Below are 25,115 nucleotides of genomic sequence, written 5' to 3'. Positions count from 1 at the left end.
AGTTTTGATGAAAATAAAAATTATTTAAAATTTTTGGTGTAGGTTTTATTAAAGAGAAATAATATTAGGGATATTCTTAAATACTTTCCAAATCTTATTTAGGAAAATTGAAAAAGAAATTTTGTTAAACAATGATAATTTTACTGCCCTAAAGTTAAAATTAAAGCAGAGGTTTTCACATTTCTTTATTTTTTCAATTAATTCTAAAAAAATGTTCACATTTCATTTGTTTTACTTTGCTATTACTATATTTGTAAAAATATGAAATTATTTAACAATTTTCACATAAAGATATTTTTTCTCAGTTTTAGTTTAAAATAATTTATCATCCCATATCTATGTTTTTTTCTCAACTATAACTGATTTTTTCACTGCTTCTTTTCTTCTCATAACAAATAGAAACAATTTTAAACATAACTACTAAAAGCATTCCGTTATATGTAGGGCTTTTTTGTAACATTTAAACTAAAATTAAAACAAACAGACAAACTGAAAAAATAGTCACATTTTTGTTTAATCTCTTCCCATTTTTTAGCAAAAATATTTAAACACAATTATGTATGTAGTACATATATTAAACAAAGTTTTTAATTTTTTAAAACATTATTCTCACTTGTTTGCATTCATTAACCCTAAAGTGATAATTTTTCTTTTTACAAGATTAACCAAGCAAATTTATTCACTTCAATGATTTCATATACGTTTTTATTAAACTATTGTTGTTAAACTTTAATAAAATACTACATATTTTTGATTTTTTCTTTTTCATGAGTATATTTTACGATCTCTTTTTATGTTTCCTGTTTTTGTTACGATAATTCTCAGCTGCTTAGTGCAGACAACATCCATCTTAGTTGTGGGTATTAATGTAAGGTTTAAAAACTTTAGCATACCCTAAGGCGCTGGCAGAAAAGCGAAAAACATTTTTATACAGTGCTTTATGGGATTTAAAATGAAAGTTGTAAGTGACATGTTACGTAGAAATGTTTTTTAAACACAAAGCGAATGTTTAAACATTTATGCATTATTTAAATTGCGTTTTAAAATTCATAAAAAGCTTTTTTATTTATTAAAGGTTTATAAAACAAGTTATGTATGGCAATTTTGATTTATAAACCTTTTAAACATTTAAAAATTGTTTATAGACACAATTTCTACTGATTGAAAAGTTTATAAACATGATGAATGTTGCAAGCAAACGGTTAAAGACCGTTAAATTCAAATTGATAATGCAATTTCGTAACAATATTAATATATGTTTTGACCATTTGATTTACTAATGGACCACAGGTGGTCGACGTTGACACCATGTATTTCACCTTGAATTCCAAAATGATGGCCACAGATTTAATTTTCTTACATCATTTTGCAATCAGATCAGTTTAGAAGATTTAGATTTATTACCACTTTTTTCGATCTAGTGAAACTAGTATTGAAAAATATAATGATGGACTTACATAGAGAACAGTGTTACTTTTCAGTGATATAATTCTTTTTTGCAATGTAAGTTATTATAGCTCGTGAACGTAGGAGGTATTTTTGAGTTATTAACCTCTAAGTTGCCTAACTTGGGGGCCTACAAAATTAAAAAAAAAACAAGTAAGAGAGCTATATTCGGCTGTGCCGAATTTTATATACCTTCACCAAATTATACTACAAAATAAAAATTTTAAATATTTTTATGTAAACAAAATTTATTATTGTTTTTTTTAATTTTTTGGAAAAATTTTGTTTTCGAAATGTTTTTTTTTAAATTTTAAAAATTTTTGTTTGTTTTTTCAATTTTTTGTTTAATATTTAGCGAAAAAAAAACTTTTGGTGAAAAAAAAATTCGGGTTAAAAAATATTTTTTTCCGATTTTGACCCATTGGAAATATGTATCATTAGATATCCATATTGCCTATATTAATGACTTAGTAATCCAGATATAGGTAAAAAATCGAGGTTGTCTGGTTTTTTCCTTATATCTCAGTCATTTGTGGACCGATTTTCTTGATTTTCAATATGTTTTATCAATGTCATCAATACATGAGTTTTTTTTTCGTAGGATGCCGTTGTTAACCTATTGAAAAATTGAATTTTTGAATCAATTGAAAAATCAATGTCATCAATACATGAGTTTTTGTTTTCGTAGGATACCGTTGTTAACCTATTGAAAAATTTGACCTTTGACCTTTAGGATTTAAGGTTTAACGTTTTCCAATTTTCCAAACAGAGTATATTAAGAATTATCTGGACTATAAATCAGTAAGGAAATAGAGCTCATTCGCCAAAAAATTACCAAATAATTAATTTTTCTCGAAAATTTCAAAATTTAAATCGCAGGTACGGAAAAACTATATGAGATATTTTCTTAATTTTTTCATAGTTTTATTCCCTATTATATTCTCAATAAATACCAATGAGATGATCAACAAATTCTGAAATTTGTTTAACAAAATTTTTAAAAATTTGAAAATGGAGTTTTGAAACTGCCGTTAAAAAAAAATATTTTTTTGGTCATACCTGCGTATGACCAAAGACTCATATAGAAGTAAATATGGATATATTTTAAGTAAAAATCAGCTTTTATTTTAATATTTATCAAAATATGTAAATTTTGTTCCTACATTTCTTGTTCTAGTTGCCTGAAACACGTTAATGGCCTGGCGAATTTTTAATAACTTTATAATTTTTTGACCAATTTCTGTTTTTTATGTCTCATTAGAACGACAATTACGTACACATTTCTATTCTTTTAAATTAAATTGCGAAAGAAGTTTTTAATGGCAACATTTTTACATTTTAATATTAAAAACTTTTGTTTGATTTACATAAAGATTTTGGCACTCGTGGAGTTGATTTTTTTATTTTTATTTTGTTTTTTTTTTTAAATTTTTCGTTTGTTCTCTTTTTATTATTATTATAATTATTTTGTTGTTGGTTGGCTACAGCTAAATGTTAAGTTATTATATTATATTATATTATATTGTACATACATTTGTTTGTTGTTGTGTTTATTAATATTATATTTAAAAAAGAATCTATAATTTATAATGTTAATAGATAATATTTACAAATTTTAATAAATATTTTTTTGTTGGTTTCCTTAAAAAAGACTTTGTTGGTGAATGAATCTTAAATATTAATACAAAATATAATAAAAATAGATTACAATTATAAAATAAGACTTATTAAATAGAAATTTGGTTGTTTACAATTATTAATATAGTAGTGTTGTTTTGTAAATTAATTTCATTTCATTCAATTTCTTTTGCTTTTAGGATGAGACTCAATTGGCGGCTCAGTCATTAAATAAAACATTAAATTAGTATTTAATAAAAAATTAAATAAAAAATAAAATAAAACTTAAACAAATATTTTGAACCTGTTCAAAATAATTTAAATAATTTTTTCTTGTTTTTTGAAATTTGTTAATAGTTTTCTTGAAATGTTTTTGTAACTTAAATCATAAACTTAAAACTTAACGAATGTCTATGACAACAAAGAAGTTTATTTTGGATTTTTTTGTGGGTGTGGGTGTGTGTGTGTATGTGTTAAAATTTTTACAAAATATTGGAAATTCTTTTTGTTTTTGTTTTGGAATCAATCGTTGACCATACAGTAGCCGGAATAGGTTTGGATATTGTCTTCCAAAAATGTTTCACCGGCTATAACACCGGACTGCGTATGATGACTGGGACAATGATGACCCTTGGGACACTGACACAAGGCATTGATGTTGACCTCGTCAATGAACTCTTGACGTTTTCTTACTGTAAATAATTTACAAGGTTGTTTGCGTTGACATCTCAGGCGCTGTAAAGGAATCAGAGAAAATAATGTTAAATTAATTTAATTTAAACAACAATGAATTAAGTTTAGATTTTTATGGAATTTGAAAATTGTGTTGAAAAAGTACTTTTATGGATTTTTTTTTTTCAATATTTTCTTAAAAGGTAAATAAATTTTATAATAGGTTTTAAAGCTACTTAAAAAAAAATATATTTTTAAAGGTACTTTTTTATAAAATTATTTCTTTTTTTTAAACAAATATTTTGAAAAGGTACCTTTTTAAAATAAAAGATACTTTTTTAAATAAAAGGTACTTTTTTAAATAAAAGGTACTTTTTTAAATAAAAGGTACTTTTTTAAATAAATTTTAAATAAAACGTACTTTTTTAAATAAAACGTACTTTCTTAATTAAAAGGTACTTTTTACATAAAAGGTACTTTTTAAATAGAAGGTACTTTTAAAATAGAAGGTACTTTTTAAATAAAAGGTACTTTTTTAAATAAAAGTTACTTTTTTAAATAAAAGGTACTTTTTTAAATAAAAGGTACTTTTTTAAATAAAAGGTACTTTTTTAAATAAAAGGTACTTTTTTAAATAAAAGGTACTATTTTAAATAAAACGTACTTTTTTAAATAAAACGTACTTTTTTAATTAAAAGGTACTTTTTTTAAATAAAAGGTACTTTTTTAAATAAAAAGTACTTTTTTAAATAAAAGATACTTTTAAATAAAAAGTACTTTTTACATAATAGGTACTTTTTTTAAATTAAAGGTACTTTTTAAATAAAAGGTACTTTTTTAAATAAAATGTACTTTTTTAAATAAAAGATACTTTTTTAAATAAAAGGTACTTTTTTAAATAAAAGGTACTTTTTTAAATAAAAGGTACTTTTTTAAATAAAAGGTACTTTTTAAATAAAAGGTACTTTTTAAATAAAAGGTACTTTTTTATAAATTAAAGTTCATTTTTTTAAAAAAAGGTACTTTTTTATAAATTAAAGTTCATTTTTTTAAAAAAAGGTACTTTTTTAAATAAAAGGTATTTTTAATGGTACCTTTTTTAAAAATATATAATCAATATTTTTTAAAAACTAAAATTTATTTGAAAAGTACCTTTTTGAAAATAAATTTTTAAGAAAAAATATTTAAAAATTTTTTTTTTATAAGTATCTTTTTAAAAATTATAATTTCTTAAAAAAGTACTTTTTTAAAAAATTTACTTTTTAGAAAAAGTACTTTTGAAGAATATAATTAAAAAGAGTACTTTCTACTTCCTATTTTTCAACTTACCGTTAATGGAGAACACGCAAACAAATATTTATAACCCGAATTGCCATCATCCAAGGGCTCTCGTTTCGTTAAATATGTCACTGAATTTTTAGGACAGCGACAGTGAACAATCTGCTCCGTTGAATTCACTTCCGCCGATGTAGTCAAAGTCCAAGTGTAATCACGAAAATGTCTACAAAAAAAAGAAATACATAAATAAAAATGACCAAATTCGAAACAAAAACTACAAAACTTACCTACACACCGGCAGCCGATGAACAGGCTGACACAATTTATAATGTCTGGTCTTGTCGGCAATCGTATGGCCATCTTCCACCCCCAAACCACTGGGACAGCCGCCAATATACGTCAGTTTCTCCTGATGACCCATATGCCCCGAATGTCTCATATGAGCTGAATTGCTATACAAATGTTGCTGCTGCTGCTGTCTCTTCATGGCCAAATGAGGAAAAGCATTATCATTAATATCATCTGAATACAACAAAGAGCCACCCTCCTCATTGCTAGCCAAGGCTGAGTTTTCTTCATGCAGCACATAGTCCGAGGGTAAATTTATGTCATCCTCATAAACAGCCCCTAATTTATGCATTAATTTCTTCAAGTGTAGGTTATCATATTTTTTATCCGCCCCAAAGCCGGCAGCATCTAAGAGCAAATGTTTATTTTGATGGAGAATTTTCGTGTGTTCATAGTAACTGTGATATTTCTCGGAATTGTGATTGTTGTGCGAATGTGAGTCCTTGTGATGATGATGTATGACTATTTCGGGTGCCCGATTGATGGAGGGACAACGACACTGACGCTCTATCCAGGGTGTTTCGTATAGATCGATTTTCGAGCAGACGGCATTGGGCGCACAAATGGGTAGATCATCTTCAGAGTCCTGAAAAGACAAGGCAACATAGAGGGGTTAGGAAATTTGTTATTAAAAGGAATTATGAGTTAAAATGTTTAAACTTTAAATTGAATTTGCCATAAAATGTGACACATGGGAAATTGAAGATCTGAAGATATTTTGTTTGGTACAAAGCAGTCATTCTTCAAATGGTTTTTAGTAAATAAAACTTTGCATTTTTTGTGTAAATTGAAATGATAAGGCACAGTGGTCGCTCATCACCATGATACATGTTAAAATTTCCTTAAGACTCTCTATATTCCTCTAAAAATGTTATTTGACTTAGATTCTGCCAGCTGGCATATTTAAAAATTAAACTTATTTCTTAATGGAAATCAGTGGTTGGCATAAAGAGAACATGCAATATACATTATTATAATAGTTTATGAACTTTAAAAATCAACAACATACAGAAAATGTGCAGAATCTTGCCGTTTTGTAATATATTTTTGAGCACTGCATTGCCGTCTACTGCATTACCATTCCTGCGATTTATGTATTTGAGACTAGTGGAAAACTTTAGATATACATATTATATATCAAAATGTTGCAAATTGTATCTTCTTTTCAAAAATTTTTAAAATTTTCAAGAATTATAAAATTAATAGCAGAATTTTTACCAAAATATGAAAACAAAAATTTTAACTGATTTTTTTTTTTGAAAATTAAAATTTCTTAAATTTTTCTATTAATCTTTTTTAATGAGGTTTAATAGTGAACACAAAATTGAGATTTGTTATTGAGAATCCCACTATACCCAAAAAAACTTTTCATAATTCCAAAAATTGGATTTTTTCTGTTTAAAACAGGATCATATTTGAATGAAATCTCCTTAAAAATTTACATACTTGCAACAAAAATCACTCAAATACGATTTTAAGTTTTCGGAAAGCCAGTTAGAGTAACATTAACCTGAAAAAGCAGTACTAGATTAACAATGTGTCGACACAAATTATGTTTAAAAAAGGTTTTCTACCCCTACAAAACTAAAAAAAAATACATTTAAAATATAGAAATCAACACAAAAAATAATCACTTGATAGAAAAAAGGGGTTTAATTTGATTTCAAAAATCTAAAAAAGAAACACAAATTCAACTCTTCTAAAAATCAAAGAAACCTCATACTAAATTCCCTTTAAAACATTTTCAAGTAGTATCTTTATACTGTATGGTACAACATTCTAAAACCAATTCATTCATTCACTCGACCATTTAAATATTTATTTATCTGTCCATTCATCCATCCAGCCATGCTTCCAGCCATCCAGCCAACATATATAAAGATTAAGTGTTGATGCCTGTATATTGATTGTGTATTAAATTGAAAAGTGTCTGGTATTTGATGATGTTTTCTTTCTTTCTTAATTTTATTGTGTTTAAAATTTTATGACCACAACAACAGCAAAATCAAAAAAACTATAAGAAGTTTTAAAAATAAAAACGACCCAAAATACCTAAAAAAAAAACTCCAGTAAATTAACAAACAACAACATTATTTTGGTCACTGTAAAACGTTAAAAGCTACAACAATACAAAACTAAAAAGAAATCATAAAAATTCCAAAAAAAACTTCTTTAAAAAAAGTAAGAAAAAACAAACCAAAAATATTTATAAATAAATTATGTTTTCTTCTGTTGCTACTGTTGCTTTGGAATGACTTACTGTCCGTCCGTCCGTCCATCTGTCTGTCCCACAATTCTTTTCGAGGGCATATGTTAATGATGGTCATTATATGATTTGAGACGTAACACCGGTAGCTTAAATTGTGCTGCTGCTTGCTACATACTACATACAGTCATTTCTTTAATACTACTGCTGCTGCTGTAGACCACTACTACTACTGGTGTTTGCATTAATTCCATTAATGGCACTTAAGTTGACCAGAGAGTAAAACAGACAGATGAAAGTTAAAAACAAAATATTTTATATAAATTCATATAAAAGTCCATCATCATCACGTACCAGACAAATTTGTTTTAAAGGAAACACACAAAAAAAGAATCATAAAATAAATGAAATAATAATAAAAATGATTTAAAATAACGTCATTTAAATATAATTTTATTAAAGGATACAATTTTCAGCACATTAACTAAACTGGAAATTTGAAAATTTTTATTTCGTTAATCTATAAAATGTTGTTGAACCTTTTTACTCTTCTGAATTCGATAATATTTCGTATACAATTTAAAGTTCTCCATAATTTCGAAATTCTCTTTAGTTTGATTAAAGTTCGCGTTTCTTTTAATTGAAGGTTGGTACAAAGCTTCATATGCGGGAAATTTTGCTTTACTTATTTAATTTGAAAAAAAGTTCAGTTGAAGCACTCCGATTGCTCTTCCCCACTTGACCACGGCTGTCGATAATGAAATGTATCCCAAAGCTCATCTGTCGCTCAGTTTTTTTTTGTTTAACGAACCTTCGAGAAATTTTGAAGTATAGATAATTTCTCGAACATTTTTGTTTCGAAATTATCGAGGATTCAAATTTTTTGGAAATTTTTGATGTTTTCTCGAACATTTTTATTTCGAAATTTCTTTATTTTAGTGAATAATCTTTATTTTCGAAACTCAGGTCGGGTGGGTCAAAGCTTATGGTGAATGTGTTGAATCGGTTTCAATGTGTGAGAGATGGTTTGTGTATTTCAGAAGTGGTGATTTTCACACGGAAGACAAAGATCGCCCAAACAAGTCAAACAAGTTTGAAGACCAAGAATTGAAGGCATTACTCCATGAAGATTGTTTGTCAAACTTAACTAGTGCTTGCAAAATCATTGGGAGCTATTCAAGCAGCAATTTCAAAATGATTGCGGGCAGCAGGATTCATCCCAAAGCAGGGAAATTGGATACCATGCGAATTGAAGCTGAGAGACCTTGAAAGACGATTTTGTAGGTCTAAAATGCAGCTTGAACGCTATAAAAGAAAATAATTTTGCACCAAATCAATACTTTCGATGAAAAATGGATCCATTACGATAACCCGAAGCGTAAGAGATCGTATGTGTACACCTGCCAAACAGCCGAATCATCACCTAAGCCAAATATCCATGGCGCTAAGATAATGATCTGGATTTGGTGGGAACAAAAGGGTCCTATGTATTATGAACAGCAAAAATCTGGCTAGACAATTACACTATGCAACAAATGAAGACTTTTGGAAAAACACACGATCATGACTATATTGGTTCGACTCTATAGGGTAGTAAAACCCTATACTCAGTTTGTCCATTTTGGTGACCGATTTTTTTTTTATAGGCCCCCAAAGTTTCTGAAAATCAGTGGGGCCTCTAAAAAAGGTGTCATCAGTTTTTGGTTAACAGCTAATTCAGACTTTGTGATACGGCTTAACTTTATACGGCAATAATATAGCTAAGAGCCCGCCAAATAAATTTTGTTAAATTTTTTTTTTCCAAAAACTAGCTTTTTCATGCACTTTAATATTTAGCACTGTTGCACAGTGTTACAGGAAACCTATATCGAACGCAACTGATTCGTCTGAAGCGAGCAAAAAAACTATTTAGAAATAAGTGGTTGGGATAGTTTTGCCTCACTCGCCTTATAGTCCAGACCTTGCCCCGTCCGACTACTATTTGTTTCGATCGATACAGAACGCTCTATGTGGGTTACGCTTCACTTCACATCAGAACAGTATACGAAATTGGCTTGATTCGTTCTTCGCATCAAAAGATTTGCGGTTCCTTTGGCTCGAATAAAGAAAGATGAGCCAACAATGGCCAATACTTTTAATAACTTTATATTGTGCAAATATTTCAAAGCAAAAGCTAAAAATTAAAAAGAAATCCCAATAAAAAAATTATTTTTTCGAATATTTCTCAAGTTTAAAATAATTCTATTTGAATTCAAGTCAAAATTTTTATATTTATTGGGATAATAAGAAATCACTTATGCGATTTATGTTTATGGACACTTGAAGTACAAACGAGAAATTAATTTTGTTTTGTGAAGAACACTACCCAATAAGCACCAAAGCCCAAAAAATTCCAGCACTTGAACATTTTGTTGGAATTTGACTTGAATGTAATTATGTTTTAAACTTGAAAAATTAATTGAATTTATGTTTCCTTTTTACTGAAAAATGCTATTGAAATAAAGTGTAATACAACTGTAATTTAATTGCTTGACTATAATTCAAGGCTTGAATTACACTTGCTTTCAACTGGAATTCCAGTAAAAATGCTTATTGGGTATTATTATTAAATGTTTACGCAAGCATTTAGGTTGCTATTTAAATTTGGGATAATCGGGTTACATATGGCTGAAATATAAGCAAAAAAAAGCGAAAAAATTATTTTTTTTATAACAAAAAATTTTTTTTTTTAATTTTTTTTCCACAACTAATATTTTCAATCTTTATCTTAAGGTATACTTTATTGAAGTCTATATAAGATTCGGAGTAGCCGAACAACTTGTTATACCCTTCACCTTCGTGAGAAGGGTATATATAAGTTTGTCATTCCGTTTGTAATTTCCACAATATAATTTTCCGACCCTATAATGTATATATATTCTGGATCCTTATAGATAGCGGAGTCGATTAAGCCATGTCCGTCTGTCTGTCCGTCTGTTGAAATCAACTTTCAGATTCATACATCAATATCTCCGGAATTCTTCCGGCTCGGTTGCTATTTAACATCGAGAAAATCGGTCCACAAATTGCTGAGATATGAGGAAAGAACCAGGACAACCTCGACTTTTTACCTATATCTGGATTACTAAGTCATTAATATAGACAATATGTATATCTAATGATAGATATTTCAAAGACCTTTGCAACGACGTATATAAGACCATAGTAAGTTGGGTGACCCGAATTTTCTTTCACCAAAAGTATTTTTCGCTAAATATTTAAAATTTAAAAAAAAAATTTTTAAATTTTAAAAAAACAATTCGAAAAAACAACTTTGGGAAAAAAAATAATTTTGTTTACCTAAAAATATTTAAAATTTTTATTTGGAAGTATAATTTGCTGAAGTCTATATAAGAGTCGAAGCAGCCGAACATAGATCTCCTACTTGTTTTTAATCCACATTTGAAATGGCTTTGAGAATAAGGTTTGAGATAAACACATTTCTCAAAGAGGAGTTTATAATTTTTGTTGAGAACACTAATATTCTTAAATTTGTAAAATAGTTTGATTTGATTTCAATTCATTCTCAATTTCATAATAAACCGGAATATTAGCTATAAAGTTTGTTAAACTTTGGGGACATGGCATGGTTAGTTGTAACAAACCGACAACATGTAATTTTCCTACATTTTCTATTAATTTTCATTTCTTTTTTTTTAATTTTCCTGCCGTTTGGTTAATAATTCATATTTTTGTTGGTTAGTTTTTCAACGGATATCCGGCATTTTTTTTACCTGTACATAAAGATGCTGCAGTAAATCTTTGACGACAATAATATTAAACAACAACAACCAAACAAAAACAAACAGCTTCCATGTTTACAACTACAGCATATATATTTTTTTAAAAACTTTTTCCTTCGATTTTCATTAACATTCATGTTGTTGTTTGATGTCCATCCAGGCAGGCCTTCTTCATACCATAGCATACGATATTCTTCATCGATTCTAAAGATGCGTCTTGTAGTTAGAATGAATCAATGAATTACGACAAGTATAAAATTGCATGCGTCTTTTCTCTACTTTCTGCCTGTGCGTGTTGATAAATGATACAACTTTTTGTTGTTGTGACTTTTGCTGCTGATCTTCCTCTTTTCCAATATAAATATTTATCTTTAAACATCTTCTGTTGATATGAGTTTACCACTTTTATCACTCTAGTATTCGCTTTGATACTGATACTGGGCCCAGCCACTCACTACACTGGCTTTTACAAACGGCGACCACTAAAATAATCTTTATTATTTGAAGCATAATTATTGATGAAGGAAGAACTAAATACTCATATATGTATATACAGGCATCAACACTAACAAACAAACAAAATCAAAAGAGGAAATAACAAATTTTCTTGTTGTAGTAGAGTTGAAATTGAAAAAAAAGAAGCGTAACATTGTACAGTGGTACGAAAAGTTGGTTGAGTCATGGACTCAATAATGTCTAGCGCAAAACCTATTAGTATGAATGTCCAATTAATGTACCACAACATTTTGACAGAAGATATTTTAGTAAAAAATTTATCATTACACGAGAGATCGCGAAAGTTTGGCTTATGTTCACTTTGATGGCTTTGTTAAGCGTCAAAATTGCAACTGTTTGGTGCGAATTTAGGTCTGATGTCATCATCATGCTTCGAAATGAGTCTGATCAATCAGTGACTGTTATTGGTGTTCGATATCGAGACATAATAACATAACTATGATCAATTTCCTGATCGTGAACACTCACGTTTCGATTGGATTTCTTTTTAAGGGTTATTTGAGTCCGTGAAATAATTCAATTTCTGCATGATACTTTTATTGATCGTGAACTCTCTCGTTTCGATGATCAGAATGGATCATGTGATTTAAGAACCTTTGATATTTACTATAAATGTTACTCTCTGCCCAGCAATTTATTCCAAATTGACCAGCTTCATTTCACAAAATATTCCACTGTGCAACCTAAAGAAATGTTGAATGATCAAGATCATCATTATTATCGTCATGATCATGACGATCTCGTTGATGTTTTTAATGTTGCTGATAATGATGATGAGCTAATATCTAATGGAATGTGCCCCTTTTTATTATACATATAATATGGTTTTGTTGTGGTTGTTTGTTTTTTGAAAATTATTGTTCTTGTAAAAAAATAAAAATTGTTTACAAATATTCTTTCATTTATTTATCAAAAAAAATAAAATTACGGTTTTATTTTATGAAAAAAACAAAAGAATTTTGTCAAAATTAAAATGTTTTACCCACCAAAACAATACACGCACCCAAAAACATTATTAAACAACAAAAATTTTCAGATAAATTATGTAATTTATTTGAATGTTTAGGAAAAACTAAGTTTTGTTTAGTAATTATTGGAAATTTATGTCTTATTTAAGTAGCTTAAGTATAATAAAAATTCCTGAAATTTGTATGATTTATGTGTGTGAAAAATGTTTAGTTATAATACTAACAATGTTTTGCAGAAAACTTACTCTAAGTAAGACTTTATTTTCAATAAAAGAATGAATTTTAAAGCTACGAATATGAAGAGTTTGAAAGCTGTTGATCTTAATTTAAAAAACTTTAATTTTTAATTAAGAAACAAGTTTCTTTTAATTTATTAACAAATTGAGTATAAGAAAAGCTTTCAAATATAAAAAGCTTTTAACTAACAACATAAAAGCTTTATGTTTAATTCCTAAATTTAGCTAAACCACACAATTTTTACTAAATAAAACACTTAAAGTTTTACTAAAATAAAGTTTTAATTCCCATATTCATAAGCAATTAATAAAACCCTGATAAATTTAAAGACTGTTTATGAATATGGGAGTTAGACTTTTATAATTTAAAAGCTCTAGAAGCTTTTGTGTAATAAGATTTTCTTTTTAAAGCTTTAAGTTTGTATAAAGATATACAATTTAAAACAATTATAACAAGTAAGAAAGTATGGTCGGTCAAGCCCGACCATATAATACCCTACACCAAGTAAATGAGTAAAAATATTTTTCTTTTAAAATATCAATAATTTATATTTTTGAGTGATTTTTGGAAGTGGGCCTTATATGGGAGCTATGACCAATTATGGACCGATCACCATGAAATTAGGTCGTGTGATTTATGTCTATATTAAAGTTAACTATGTTGAATTTTGTGTGTATACCAACATTTTTAAGCGATTTATGCACGTTAAAGTGATTTTCGGAAGCGGGTCTTATATGGGAGCTATGACTAATTATGCACCGATCGTAATAAAATTTGGTGACATGAATTTCGTATGTATAAAAGTTATTTGGAGCGAAATTTGTGTAGATACATATATAAATAAACATTTATGACCGATAAAGTCCAATTTCGGGAGGACATTTGTATGGGGGCTATATGAAATAATGGACCGATTTCAGCCAGTTTCAATAGGGTTCGTCCCTGGGCCGAAAAAATTATATGTACCAAATTTTATCGAAATATATTCAAAATTGCGACCTGTACTTTGCGCACAAGGTTTACATGGACAGCCAGCCAGCCAACCAGACGGACGGACGGACGGACGGACGGACATCGTTTAATCGACTCAGAAAGTGATTCTAAGTCGATCGGTATACTTTAAGGTGGGTGCTAGACTAATATTTTTGGACGTTACAAACATCTGCACAAACGCATAATACCCTCCCCACTATGGTGGTGTAGGGTATAAAAAGCTTAATTAATTTAACTTTATTAAGCATAAAGCTTTAAAGCTATAATACGATTAAAGCTTTATTAAAATTAGCATTTAAATAATGAAGCTTTATATATAATTTGATTTTCATTAAAAAGCTTTATTTATTTTTCAATTTAATTTTCATATTAAGTAAAATTCCCAAATTATAAATATAATTTTGCCGAAACCAAGCTATTTATTCTAAATAAAACTCTTAAAGTTCTACTAAAATAAAGTTTAACCCCCATATTCATACACAATTTTTAAATTTATAAAAGGGTTACAAAACAAAATTTCCATACTTAGAATTTTATAACTTAAAAGCTCTAAAAGCTTTTGTAAAATAAGAATTTCATTTTGTAGCTGAACAATTTTAAAACCTTTAAAAAATACAATAAACTTTTTATTAATTTAATTTTATGAAGCATAAAGCTATAATACGATTAAAGCTTTAAAAAGCTTTTTAATAAATTAGCATTTTATTGTTGAGACTTCATATACAATTTGATTTTCGTTAAAAAGCTTTATGAATTTTTCAACTTGATTATCATGAAAAAGCTTACATTTTAAAGCCATGAATATGAAAAGCTACAAAAGGCTTGTTTTTCATTAAAACTAATTGAATATACAAACAAGTTTATTTTCTTCCAAAGGAAACAAAATTACTTAAAAGTTTTTAAGTAACGAAATAAAAGCTTTAAGTTTAATTCCCAAATTTAGAATTATAAATAAAATTTTGCTGAAACCACACTATTCTAAATAAAACTCTTAAGTTTTAATCCCATTTTCTCAATATCTGTTTATCGTTTTTCGTAACGATAATCCTCCAATTAACATTTTTTTGTATGAAAACTGTCAGTTTATCGTCACGATAAAAAAAATAACCAGAGATTGAGAAAATGGCGGTTAGACCTTTATAACTTAATAGCTCATTTTGAAGCTTTTAGTTTGTGTTTAAAACAATGTTAAAACCTTTAAAAAATACAATAAAATTATTAATTTAACTTTATTAAGCTTAAAGCTTAAAAGCTTTTAACAAGCATTTTTTAAAATTAGTATTTAATTGTTGAAACTTAACATATAATTTGAGTTTCGTTTAAAAGCTTTATAACTTTTTAAACTTTATTTTCCTGAAAAAGCTTACAGTTCATAGCTATGAATATGAAAAGCTAAAAAAGGCTGGTTTTTCATTAAAACTATTTTCATAAACAAAATTTCTTTAAGCAAAGCTTTTAACTAACCAAATATAGAATTATAAATAAAATTTTGCTAAAACCTTATATTTATCTTAAATAAAGCATTTAAATTTTACTACCCCTTATTTAAATAAAACATTTTCTTAAACAAATTTCCCCCCTTTTTTTTGAAATTGACAACTAAAACCACTTTCTTATAATAAATTTCTCTATAAACTTATAAATTTCCATTGAAAGGAAAAATACACATACGGTTCATTGCAGCTCTTAAAAAGTGAAACGTGATTCTGCACTTCTTCTTGTCATTTACATACAACTCCTGCTTTTCTTTCCCCCCACTCTGCAAACAAAAACAAGCTTTTTTTTGTAAATGAATGAATGTGTAGAAATGAGTGAGAGTATTTGCACAAAACGGAAATTCAAGTTAACAAGTCGTGTTTAAACAATACAAAGGAAGAGCTTCAACAAGATTAAAAGGCTTCCTCCCGTTTCTAGTTAAATAAACTTGCAGTTCTTTGTAAAAAAAAATATTGAAGTTATAACAATAAAAGCAGCATAGTAAAGTAAATGTGACATAAAGGAATTTCTGCTATACATTTAAGTATGCAACATTTTTTTGTTCGTTTTTCTGATCTTAGAAATTCCTAAGATTTTTGTTTTCTTATGTTAGTATGTGTGGCACAGAGCACCGGAAGTTTTATCTGTTGTCTGTTGTTTTTGTTTGGCGCTATTTGAGCGTGTAGTCGTCAGTAAGTAAGTATTTGTTGAAATGCAGTCAAGTATTGTGTGTAGTGTGAACAGAAATACAAAAAAAATAAAAAAAAATCGACAAGAAATTTGAAATTCTTTGCATTAAGCCAACCGTTGCCAAATGCAATTTAATGCTCTTATGCCTGATATGCATACAATTTGATTCAAATAAACAACTAAAATCACAAATAAACAAAAACAATACAAAATACAAAATACATACTACATATAATGCTGCAACATACCAAAAGTGCATACCTTTTGCATTTGTTTGAAAGAAAAGTAGAGAAAAAAACAAGAAACAAACAAACAAAAATTGCATTCAGAATCTAGTTTAGGGTGTCCAGGAATAAAAGCTTTTAAAATTTAAATTTCAAGGCAAACTTTACAGCGATATCGAGGTTATGATCACATTTACTGAGATTTTATTATTATTTAAGGATTTTTCGCAAGCTTTATGTTTCATATGAAGAGCTTGAACCTTTAAAAGACGGTTTAAAATTCATCGGTGTTTTAACCTTTTAGCTACCAATTGTTTGAAAGCATTGCAAAATTATATAAAGAAACTAAATTAAAGTAGACAAATTATTTGCTTAATTCTTGTTCGCGAATTATTTTTGTTCTGAACTTTAAAAGCTGTTTTCTTTAGGATTTAGTTTGTTCGTAATTGTTAAATTTAATTTTTATCTTTAAATTGTTGATTTATTTCAAAAATTTTATTTGTGCTATTGTAATTTAAAAGCTCTATAAGTTCCATGTTTGTATAAAGCTTTTAAAAATATTACAATACGTAATATAGCTTTAAGAAGTAAACTTAATAAACAAACATAATAAGTATAAATGTAGTAAAATTGCAGCATTAATAAGAGCATTAACATTTGCACATAGCATACAATTTTATTTTCGTTAAAAAGCTTTAAAATTCTACTTAAAACTAGCTTTTATGAAAAGACATATTGTTCATTATTTTACTTTAAAGGCCTAATAAGTTTACTAAAAATTTGTTTTAATCTTTTGTAATTTAAAAGCTTTAGCAAATTTGAGTTTTGTTTCGAAAATTTCAAAAACTTTTTTAAAATTGCTGGTAAAACCTTAAAGCTTTTTGTTAAAATTTAAGATTTTTTATAAATTAAAAGTTGATTCATTTTAGTTTTGGAACTTATTTAAAAGAGGTTATAAAAACTTTAAATCTGAAATAAAAAAAAATGTTTGTTAAAATTCCAGGTGCATAATTCAATAATATTTAAGGATAATAAGAAAAACGTTTCAAAAAAGCTTTCTAGGAAATAGTAAAAGCTTTAATAGTATAGCTTTAGCTTAAAATTTTTGTACGACAGATTTAAAATAATAATAATTTATTTTCATGATAGCTTTCAAAAAAAGCTTTCAAAAAGCTTTTTTTTATCTAAAAAAAATATTTTTAAAAAAAAGTATTTTTTAATTTTTCAAATAATTTAAGCTTTCAAATCTTAAAAGTATCTTCCGTTTAAAAATTTAAAGCTTTACAGTTTTTAAATGTAGCTTTTATTTAAAAACTTCTATGTAAAATGTGGAATATCTGAACTTTATGACAATGATAGAATTAAAACAGAAATGTTTTTAGTGACAATTTCCATACACAGAGAAAACAGATTAGTGGTAGCATCCGAATTTGTAGCCAATCGCATGATTCTGTAGTAGTGAATGAATTTTACAGTTGTGAGTACATTTTAGAAATGACAAAAAATATTTGGTTGCTTCAACCGAAATTCTTATTTACCAACTGACTTTCTGTTGATAAAACCGATAAAATCTATATGTGCAACCACATCATTCAATTGACAACAAATTCGGTTTTTTTTTATAAACAAACACAAACTGCGAAGCGTTTTGCTTGTCTGCAGTTACACCCAGAGTCTTTGGCGGGAATCGAACCCGCAACCCTCAGATTAATAGTTCAGCACACTATCGACTGGTCTATCGGAGCTGCTACCAATCAGTTTTCTCTGTGTACAAAAGTTGTAAATTCAGTTTTGGTTTAATTTTGTCACTGTTAATCGTGCTTTCAAAAATCTTTGTTTTTTAGTTTAGGGTTAAAGCTGTTATAAATTATTTTAGAAATAAATAATAAACCCATTTTGTTATAAATTTATTCGTAAAGCTTTATTAACATACACAATTTTTATTGAGAAAAGTCTTTAAACTTTGAAGCTTTTAAAGTTTACAATGGAAATAATATACTTTAGTTTAGTTAAGTTTTAAGCTTTATAAGCTTTAAAAATGTAATTTGTAATAACTTCTGAAAGCTTAAAGCTTTTTAAAGAAAAGCTTTTGTATACTAAATGTTGCAAGAATCTGTTTTTTTTAAATCAAGTTATGTCACAAAAATCTCCTTTGTTCGGTTCACCCTTTTCCCTGGTATGCACACATTTCGTACGTGCATTTGTAAATACACTTTACTTTTGCTTTTCTTTAAAGGTCTCTTTTAGCTTATTTTTTTGTTTTTGTGCATTTTTTTTTCACATTTTTCTTCATTTCATCATTGTTTTAGTGGGAATTCATGTGTAATTTGAGCTTTATTAGGTTATTTAAGCTTTAATACATCATGTCCAAGAAATTCTGTTTTTTTTTTTTGGAATGAATGACTGACCCACTCACTTCACTCGTTGGCTGGCTTGTCATGTTGTCATGTAAAACATCACATACATTGTACATTGAGAGACTTTAGTCTTTTGAGAAAGAATGTTTTTCATTTATTTTTTCTTTAGCTTTAAGTTTTGTCTTTTGAAGTTTATGTCTAAACATATCAAATTCATATGAAGGTTGTCTGTAGTTAACATTAACATAAGGTGGGGTTATTTGTTTTTTTTTCTATATCATATTCTTTTTAGTTTTAAGTTAAACTATGTAATGTTTAGTTAAAATATTTCTTTCTTTTTTTTTAACAGAAATCCTTATAAAAAGCTAAAACTCTGATTGAAATTTGAGATTCTTTTTTTGTGTTTGATAAATATAAGTTAAACAAAATTTTGTTAAGAGCCAATGAACTTATAACTTGGTTTGTGTTGTGGTGCAAGAAACAAATTAAGTTGTAAAATTTTTATAAAGAAAAATTTTTTTTTGCTGATTCAAGTTTAAGGCCATTCAAAATATTATGAAAAATTGACAAACAGTGACATTTTGTTAGTTTTTAAGGGTTAAAGAGGGAAGGAAGGGATAGTCTTAAACGAAATCATAACTACTTATGCATAAAATATTCTTAACTATATGAGAATTATATTGATTCTTTGTCCTAAAATGACAATTAAATATTTTAGTGAAGATTACAATTAAATAAGCACTTTTATATCAGTTTATAAGCCACACATTACGAAACTACTTCCTAGTAATGCAGACGGTATGTTGTAGTCATTACAAAGTTTGCAAATCAGTAATGAAAGTTGGGAAATGGCTGGGTGTGCCAAATAGGAGAATGGTCATTATTTTTTATACTTTTTCATGAGAAAATTTTAACATTGTATATTAATGGATATGAATTGTCTCTTCTTTTCAACAAAATATAAAACATTTTAATAAGTAAATTACGGTTTTAAATTCAAATTCCTACTCATTTTTTTTAACTACACTCTGACTCACAAAATATATTCCTGCAACTTCCTAAAAAAAACATGATTTCAAATACCATACAGGATGTCCGGAAATTATCCATTTACGATCGGAAGTACCTAAATCCTCTAAAACAAACACTCACGATCTTAAAACACTTGTTTGTCTACTTAACATAATTTTTTTTTCTCTATTTTAATGGCTTTGAAACATTTGTAATCCCCTTTGGTAAATCTCTGAAAATGTGTTGGTTATTAAATAGTTTCTTAAAGTGTAATAAGACCCAGGTAAATCCTAAAAAAAAATACGATTTAAAACTTCCTTTTTTTGTGATTTTAATAAGGGATCAAATGAGTGTGTCATTTATTTAATTCTTTATTTTTAAATAGTAGAAATATGCTAGAATATTGTTGAGCTCAAAACGGAAGTAATTTTTATCTTTTTTGAACAAAACCAACAAAAAAGAAATATGCAGAGCATTGCATTTACTTCCGTATTATAATTACTTAGTGTGTTTCCTTAATATAGCTCTATAGTAAGAGAGAGAGAGAGTGTTATTGCTCTCTCTCTTGTTTATTCCTTATGACCTTTTTTTTAATATCTTACAGCTAAATACTTCCGCTTTTTACTTCCGGATTTAAATGGCAGATAAACGTGCAGTGCTTAAATGTAGTTAAGAGCTAAAAGGAATTTGTATTGAAATTCTTTAGCAAACAGCTGTAGTTTACCAAAAAAAAACACACACAATACAAAACAAATAGTCGGTTATATATAAAAAGCGGAAGTAATTTTTAGAGTTTTGTCAAAACAACTCACGATGTTTGTTCTACACGCTCTCTCTCTCTCCTTTTCTATCTCTTACACACACAGTGTTATTTATAAGGACCGAGGTCAGTTACTTTAGCTTCCTTGATTTCAGTTAAAAATTCTAAACACAAAACCCAGCAAACCAAAAATTTAAGTAATTTTAAGTTTCATTTACATAAGCAGAAGCAGGTCCGTATTTTCCAAACAAAGAGACATTAACGGATCGAGTATGGATGGCAACCGATCTTCAGTTGTGTTGCCAGAGGTCAACCACAAATTTCTGGTTGCCAATTTGAAAACAGAAATGATAGCTGCCAGTTGTCGTATGTAATATCATTTAGGCAACTGACAACGCAACTGAAGTTCTGTTGCCATCCATAATCGAACCATAAATTACACTTATTCCTACTGTCACTTATTCTCAGACTTTGGGTTGTGTAATTACCACAATATTAAACATTTTGCTTAACAAATTCAGGTAAACTCAGCTTTTATTGTGAAAAATTTGACAATAAAAATTTATTCAAAGTATTGGCCATTGTTAGCTATGACCTTTTCCCATTTTTCTGGCAACATTTCGATTCCGAGCCAAAAGAACTGCTCATCTTTTGAGAACAAGAACTAAACAAGCCTATATCGGATACTCTGTTACAAAGTGAAAAGTATCCCAGAGAGAGCGTTCTACATTGATCGTAATAAATAGTAGTGGGACGGGACACAGTCTGCACTATAAAGCGGGTAAGGCAAAACTTCCCAACCACTTCATTGTAAGTAGTTTTTACGGATTCATGTCTGGGCGTCTTTCCAATGAATTATATGAAAAAACGTACAAATTTGTCAAAGGGGGCAAGGTTTGTGGATCTTCAGTGGAGTAAATAAAGGCCTTTGATATAAGTTTTTGATATTGTTGAAAACATTAGGACTTGAAGATTGATATTTTAGTAAAATTAAATAATTTTATAAATTTTTGGGACTTCATATACCTTAAAAACTAAAAAAATTATAATATGGTGATTATCCACGAATAAAAATATCAAATTTGAATTAATATAAAATTTTAAGTGTTAAAGATATCATAACAAAATTTGGAAACAATATAGACTCAAATGTCCTTAAATCAATGGCATTAGAATTTTTGACATTTTTAATTTTCAAATACCGAAATTCCTAAAACGTGGAAAATGTGTTCCAAAAACTGAGTTTTGTCAGAAAAGTGTCTACTGTCATGTTATTTACCGAGTGACAGTAAAAAACACTTAGTAAGTATTTAAGAAACATATGGGGTTATACAAATATAGAGCTTTTTCATGGATCGGTGCCTTGCCTTTTTAGAATTTTTTACTTAAACCGAAATTTTTTTTTTTAAATTTGCCAAGTTTGGTTATGTCTGGGGGGTGATAGTTTGCTTAAGTCAGCCAAATTTTTCTTTACACGCTTTAGCATTAAGTTATCTTTACGGATCATATAACAATTCTATATAGTCCCGGAGAAAATTTTTTTCTAAAAAAGAAAAAATATATGGGCTTTTTTGGGGAATACGGCCCTTTTTACAAGTTTCAACTTTGGATGCGTATAACTTTTTATAGGCAAGAGATAACTGTTAGAAATTTTTTTATTCAGAATTTTATCGCCAATATAGCTGATATTTTAAAAATAAATTTCGACCCTCCTTTGGCCCGCCATATCTAAAAAACCATAAAAAAATCGAGCAAAATTAAAAAAAAATAAATTAATAAACCTGAATATCTCTTCAACTAATAGAGGGATGTAACCTACACTTGTAAGCGTATTTTTTGTAGATCTTCTCAAGGACTATTTATATTTAAAATTTCAGCTTATTCGATTTTTTTATAAAAAAAATTGTGACCCGAGGTGACCAATTTTGAGGGGCTACGCACTGGCCCCCATTAGCGCTAGGAATCTGAACCAACGTAAATCAACTCGAACACACCTCAGCTAAAACCATGTGCAATTTCATAACAATATCTCCAATAGTTCCCAAGATATCGAATTATTTCCAAAAAAGTTTCAAAACCACTTTGGGGTGGCCGATGAAAGCCGCTACCAAGAGAAAACTGAATTGGCTTTTCAATGATGTCCGATAAGGCTCATTTCGATCTGAACGACAACGTAAACAAACAAAATTGTCGCATATGGACTGGTTCCAATCCATAAATACAGCATGAGAGGGAATTGCAAAATGGACAAAACGTTACGGTTACTGGAGACCGTTACTTGAGCATGCTAAAAGAATTTTCTATTCGGAACTACGCCGAAAGATAATTCCTTTCAACTCTGTGTGGTTTCAACAAGATAGCTCAGCCGGTTATGGCTGAATTACGCAACTTTTTGCTATTAAGCATCAAATACCAGGACATTTAAATTCATTTATCTTTAAAACTAATTAAACTATTTTTAAAACAATTCAATGGGCTTTCAAATACAAAAAGATTGATTGAATTTCACGCATTACAAAAAAAAGTTATTCCTGTTTCTTAATGTAGCAAAATTCATCAGCCACCATAAATTTTTTGAAACTTAGTATATAGATTTTATTGACTTGAAATCGTGATACACATTTTCCTGAATAGGGCTGAATCAAATTTAAAAATCTTCAAAAGTAGAGTTTGTAAATGAAATGAGGAAGTTTCAAACGACTTATTTAGTATTACTAAATCAGTCTTTATAAAAAGTATATTCTATCCTTAACAATTTGCTTGATCTCTGTCCTTTATCTTGCTTAAACAACCCAAATTATTATCTAATTTGCACTTGTGTGTGAGGAACAAAAAAAAAACGAAAAAATCCGGAAGTAAATAAAATGATGATAATGAGTGGCTTGGTATTTGGACTACCTGTTGACAACAACTAAATAATCTTACTTTATTGTGATTTTTTTTTTTTGTTAAAATCATTGTTTAACTCTTCTGTGTTTTTGCTGTTATCCTGACATGACCTAAATTTAAAAATTATTGTCCTTAAATCTGGGTATTTTGTTGTTATTTTGACACACCTGCTTGTTGTAGTGTTTTGTTTTGTTTATTTTGCTTCCCCTAAGAGATTATTAAGCAAAAATCCTTATTTAAATTTTATGCTCTCACTCTCTGCTGCTGCTCCCTAAGGACTTTATTTAGGCTTGTAATAAACTGCTGAACAAACAAACACAAATCCTGGCTGTTCTTTGTCTCTTTCAGAATTATGCTGCTGCTTATTATGCAGTCTTACATTGTATTTCTTTCTTTCTTTTTTTTATGTTTCAATAAATAGAATGTTTGTAAGAAATACAGGATATTAACATATACACATGTCTTTATCTTTATCCTTAGAAGCATGATTTTACACATGTTCGAAAGTATCGTGGGAATTTTTGTTATAAAACCGAGAGGGTGAAAGAAATTTTTCAATCAAATATTGATTGAAATATGTAAAAAAAGGGTTGAAATAATACTCTACTCTAAGACAAGCTTTATTTTAACTTTATTGAAAGGTTGGTAACATTTCAAGAATTCGTGTTGAAATGAATTAGCATTTTCCCCTGCCCATTATTTCAAGTTTAATTTTTTTTTTTTGATTTAGAAAGAAAACCTAATTTATGTTTTTTAACATCTTTCTATGACATTTTTCTAAAGTGTCAGTTTGTATTCCCATAACAATGATTCAAACACATTAAAAAAAAATCATGTAAAATTTATGTGCATGACTGTCTGTCTTGGTTTTTCTTAAGAACATACATACTTTTACTTCCGCTACTTCCGAAACACTTTAAAATACTTCCACACAATCTGTTGCGTTTTGTCTAACTGTCTCATTTAAAAGCATAAATTTATGTTGGTTTTCTTCATAAAAATAAATAAACAAATAAAAAACTAACGACCTTTTATGGGAAAATACACACATATCTTAACGTTTACAGACGCCTACTCAGCTCAAGCGAATGAATGAATGAACATGTGTCCCAGATGCATGACAACCTTAAAAAACAGATTGTTGGCTGCATCGGGGAAAACAAGCGTGTAAAAAATCAATTCCAGATTTAGATTTTTGTACTAAGAAAATAAAACGCAATAATTATAAAGAATACTTAAGTGTTACTAACTAGTAATAGACTCAGCAGGTAGTAATGGTGTCGTCTTTATTTCAGAGACACTTGTTAAGAGTTGCCTCCTCACAAACATTTGGAAGGATACGAGTACTTAGGTTAAATAATGATGGCAAAAGCTACACATGTGTTGAAAATTACATATTTGACACCAGTGTTCGGCACTCAACGACACCGGGGAACGAATATGATGTAGAGAAAACGATTGTTAACCAAGTAATGGTGTCGTCTTTATTTCAGAGACACTTGTTAAGAGTTGCCTCACAAAAATATGGAAAAATACGAGTATTTAGGGCAAATAATGATGGCAAAAGCTACACATGTGTTGATAATTACATATCTGACACCATTAGTCGGCATTCAAGGCCACCATGGACCGAATATGATGTAGA

At 28.2% G+C, this 25,115-nt stretch overlaps 2 protein-coding genes across 3 annotated transcripts in view; one reads left to right on the top strand and one right to left on the bottom strand.

The window, feature by feature from the left end:
- Positions 1 to 25,115, top strand: part of LOC135953297 (elongation factor-like GTPase 1) — a 328,020-nt gene that overhangs the window by 216,133 nt on the left and 86,772 nt on the right. The window lies entirely within an intron of this gene.
- aos (argos) overlaps positions 3,515 to 25,115 on the bottom strand; it is a 60,170-nt gene continuing 38,569 nt past the window's right edge. For both annotated transcript variants that reach the window (XM_065504775.1, XM_065504776.1), the window contains exons 3-5: positions 5,301 to 5,947; positions 5,065 to 5,236; positions 3,515 to 3,798 (exon numbers count right to left, since the gene is read on the bottom strand). In XM_065504775.1, the coding sequence (XP_065360847.1) occupies positions 3,586 to 3,798; positions 5,065 to 5,236; positions 5,301 to 5,947 (1,032 nt within the window). In that variant the 3' untranslated portion in view covers positions 3,515 to 3,585. The remainder of the gene's footprint in view (positions 3,799 to 5,064; positions 5,237 to 5,300; positions 5,948 to 25,115) is intronic.

This window comes from Calliphora vicina, chromosome 3 (assembly GCF_958450345.1).
Source record: "Calliphora vicina chromosome 3, idCalVici1.1, whole genome shotgun sequence".
In the NCBI taxonomy this organism is placed as follows: domain Eukaryota; kingdom Metazoa; phylum Arthropoda; class Insecta; order Diptera; family Calliphoridae; genus Calliphora; species Calliphora vicina.
Note: the sequence above shows the minus strand (reverse complement) of the source record. Positions and strands in the feature narration are given on the sequence as shown.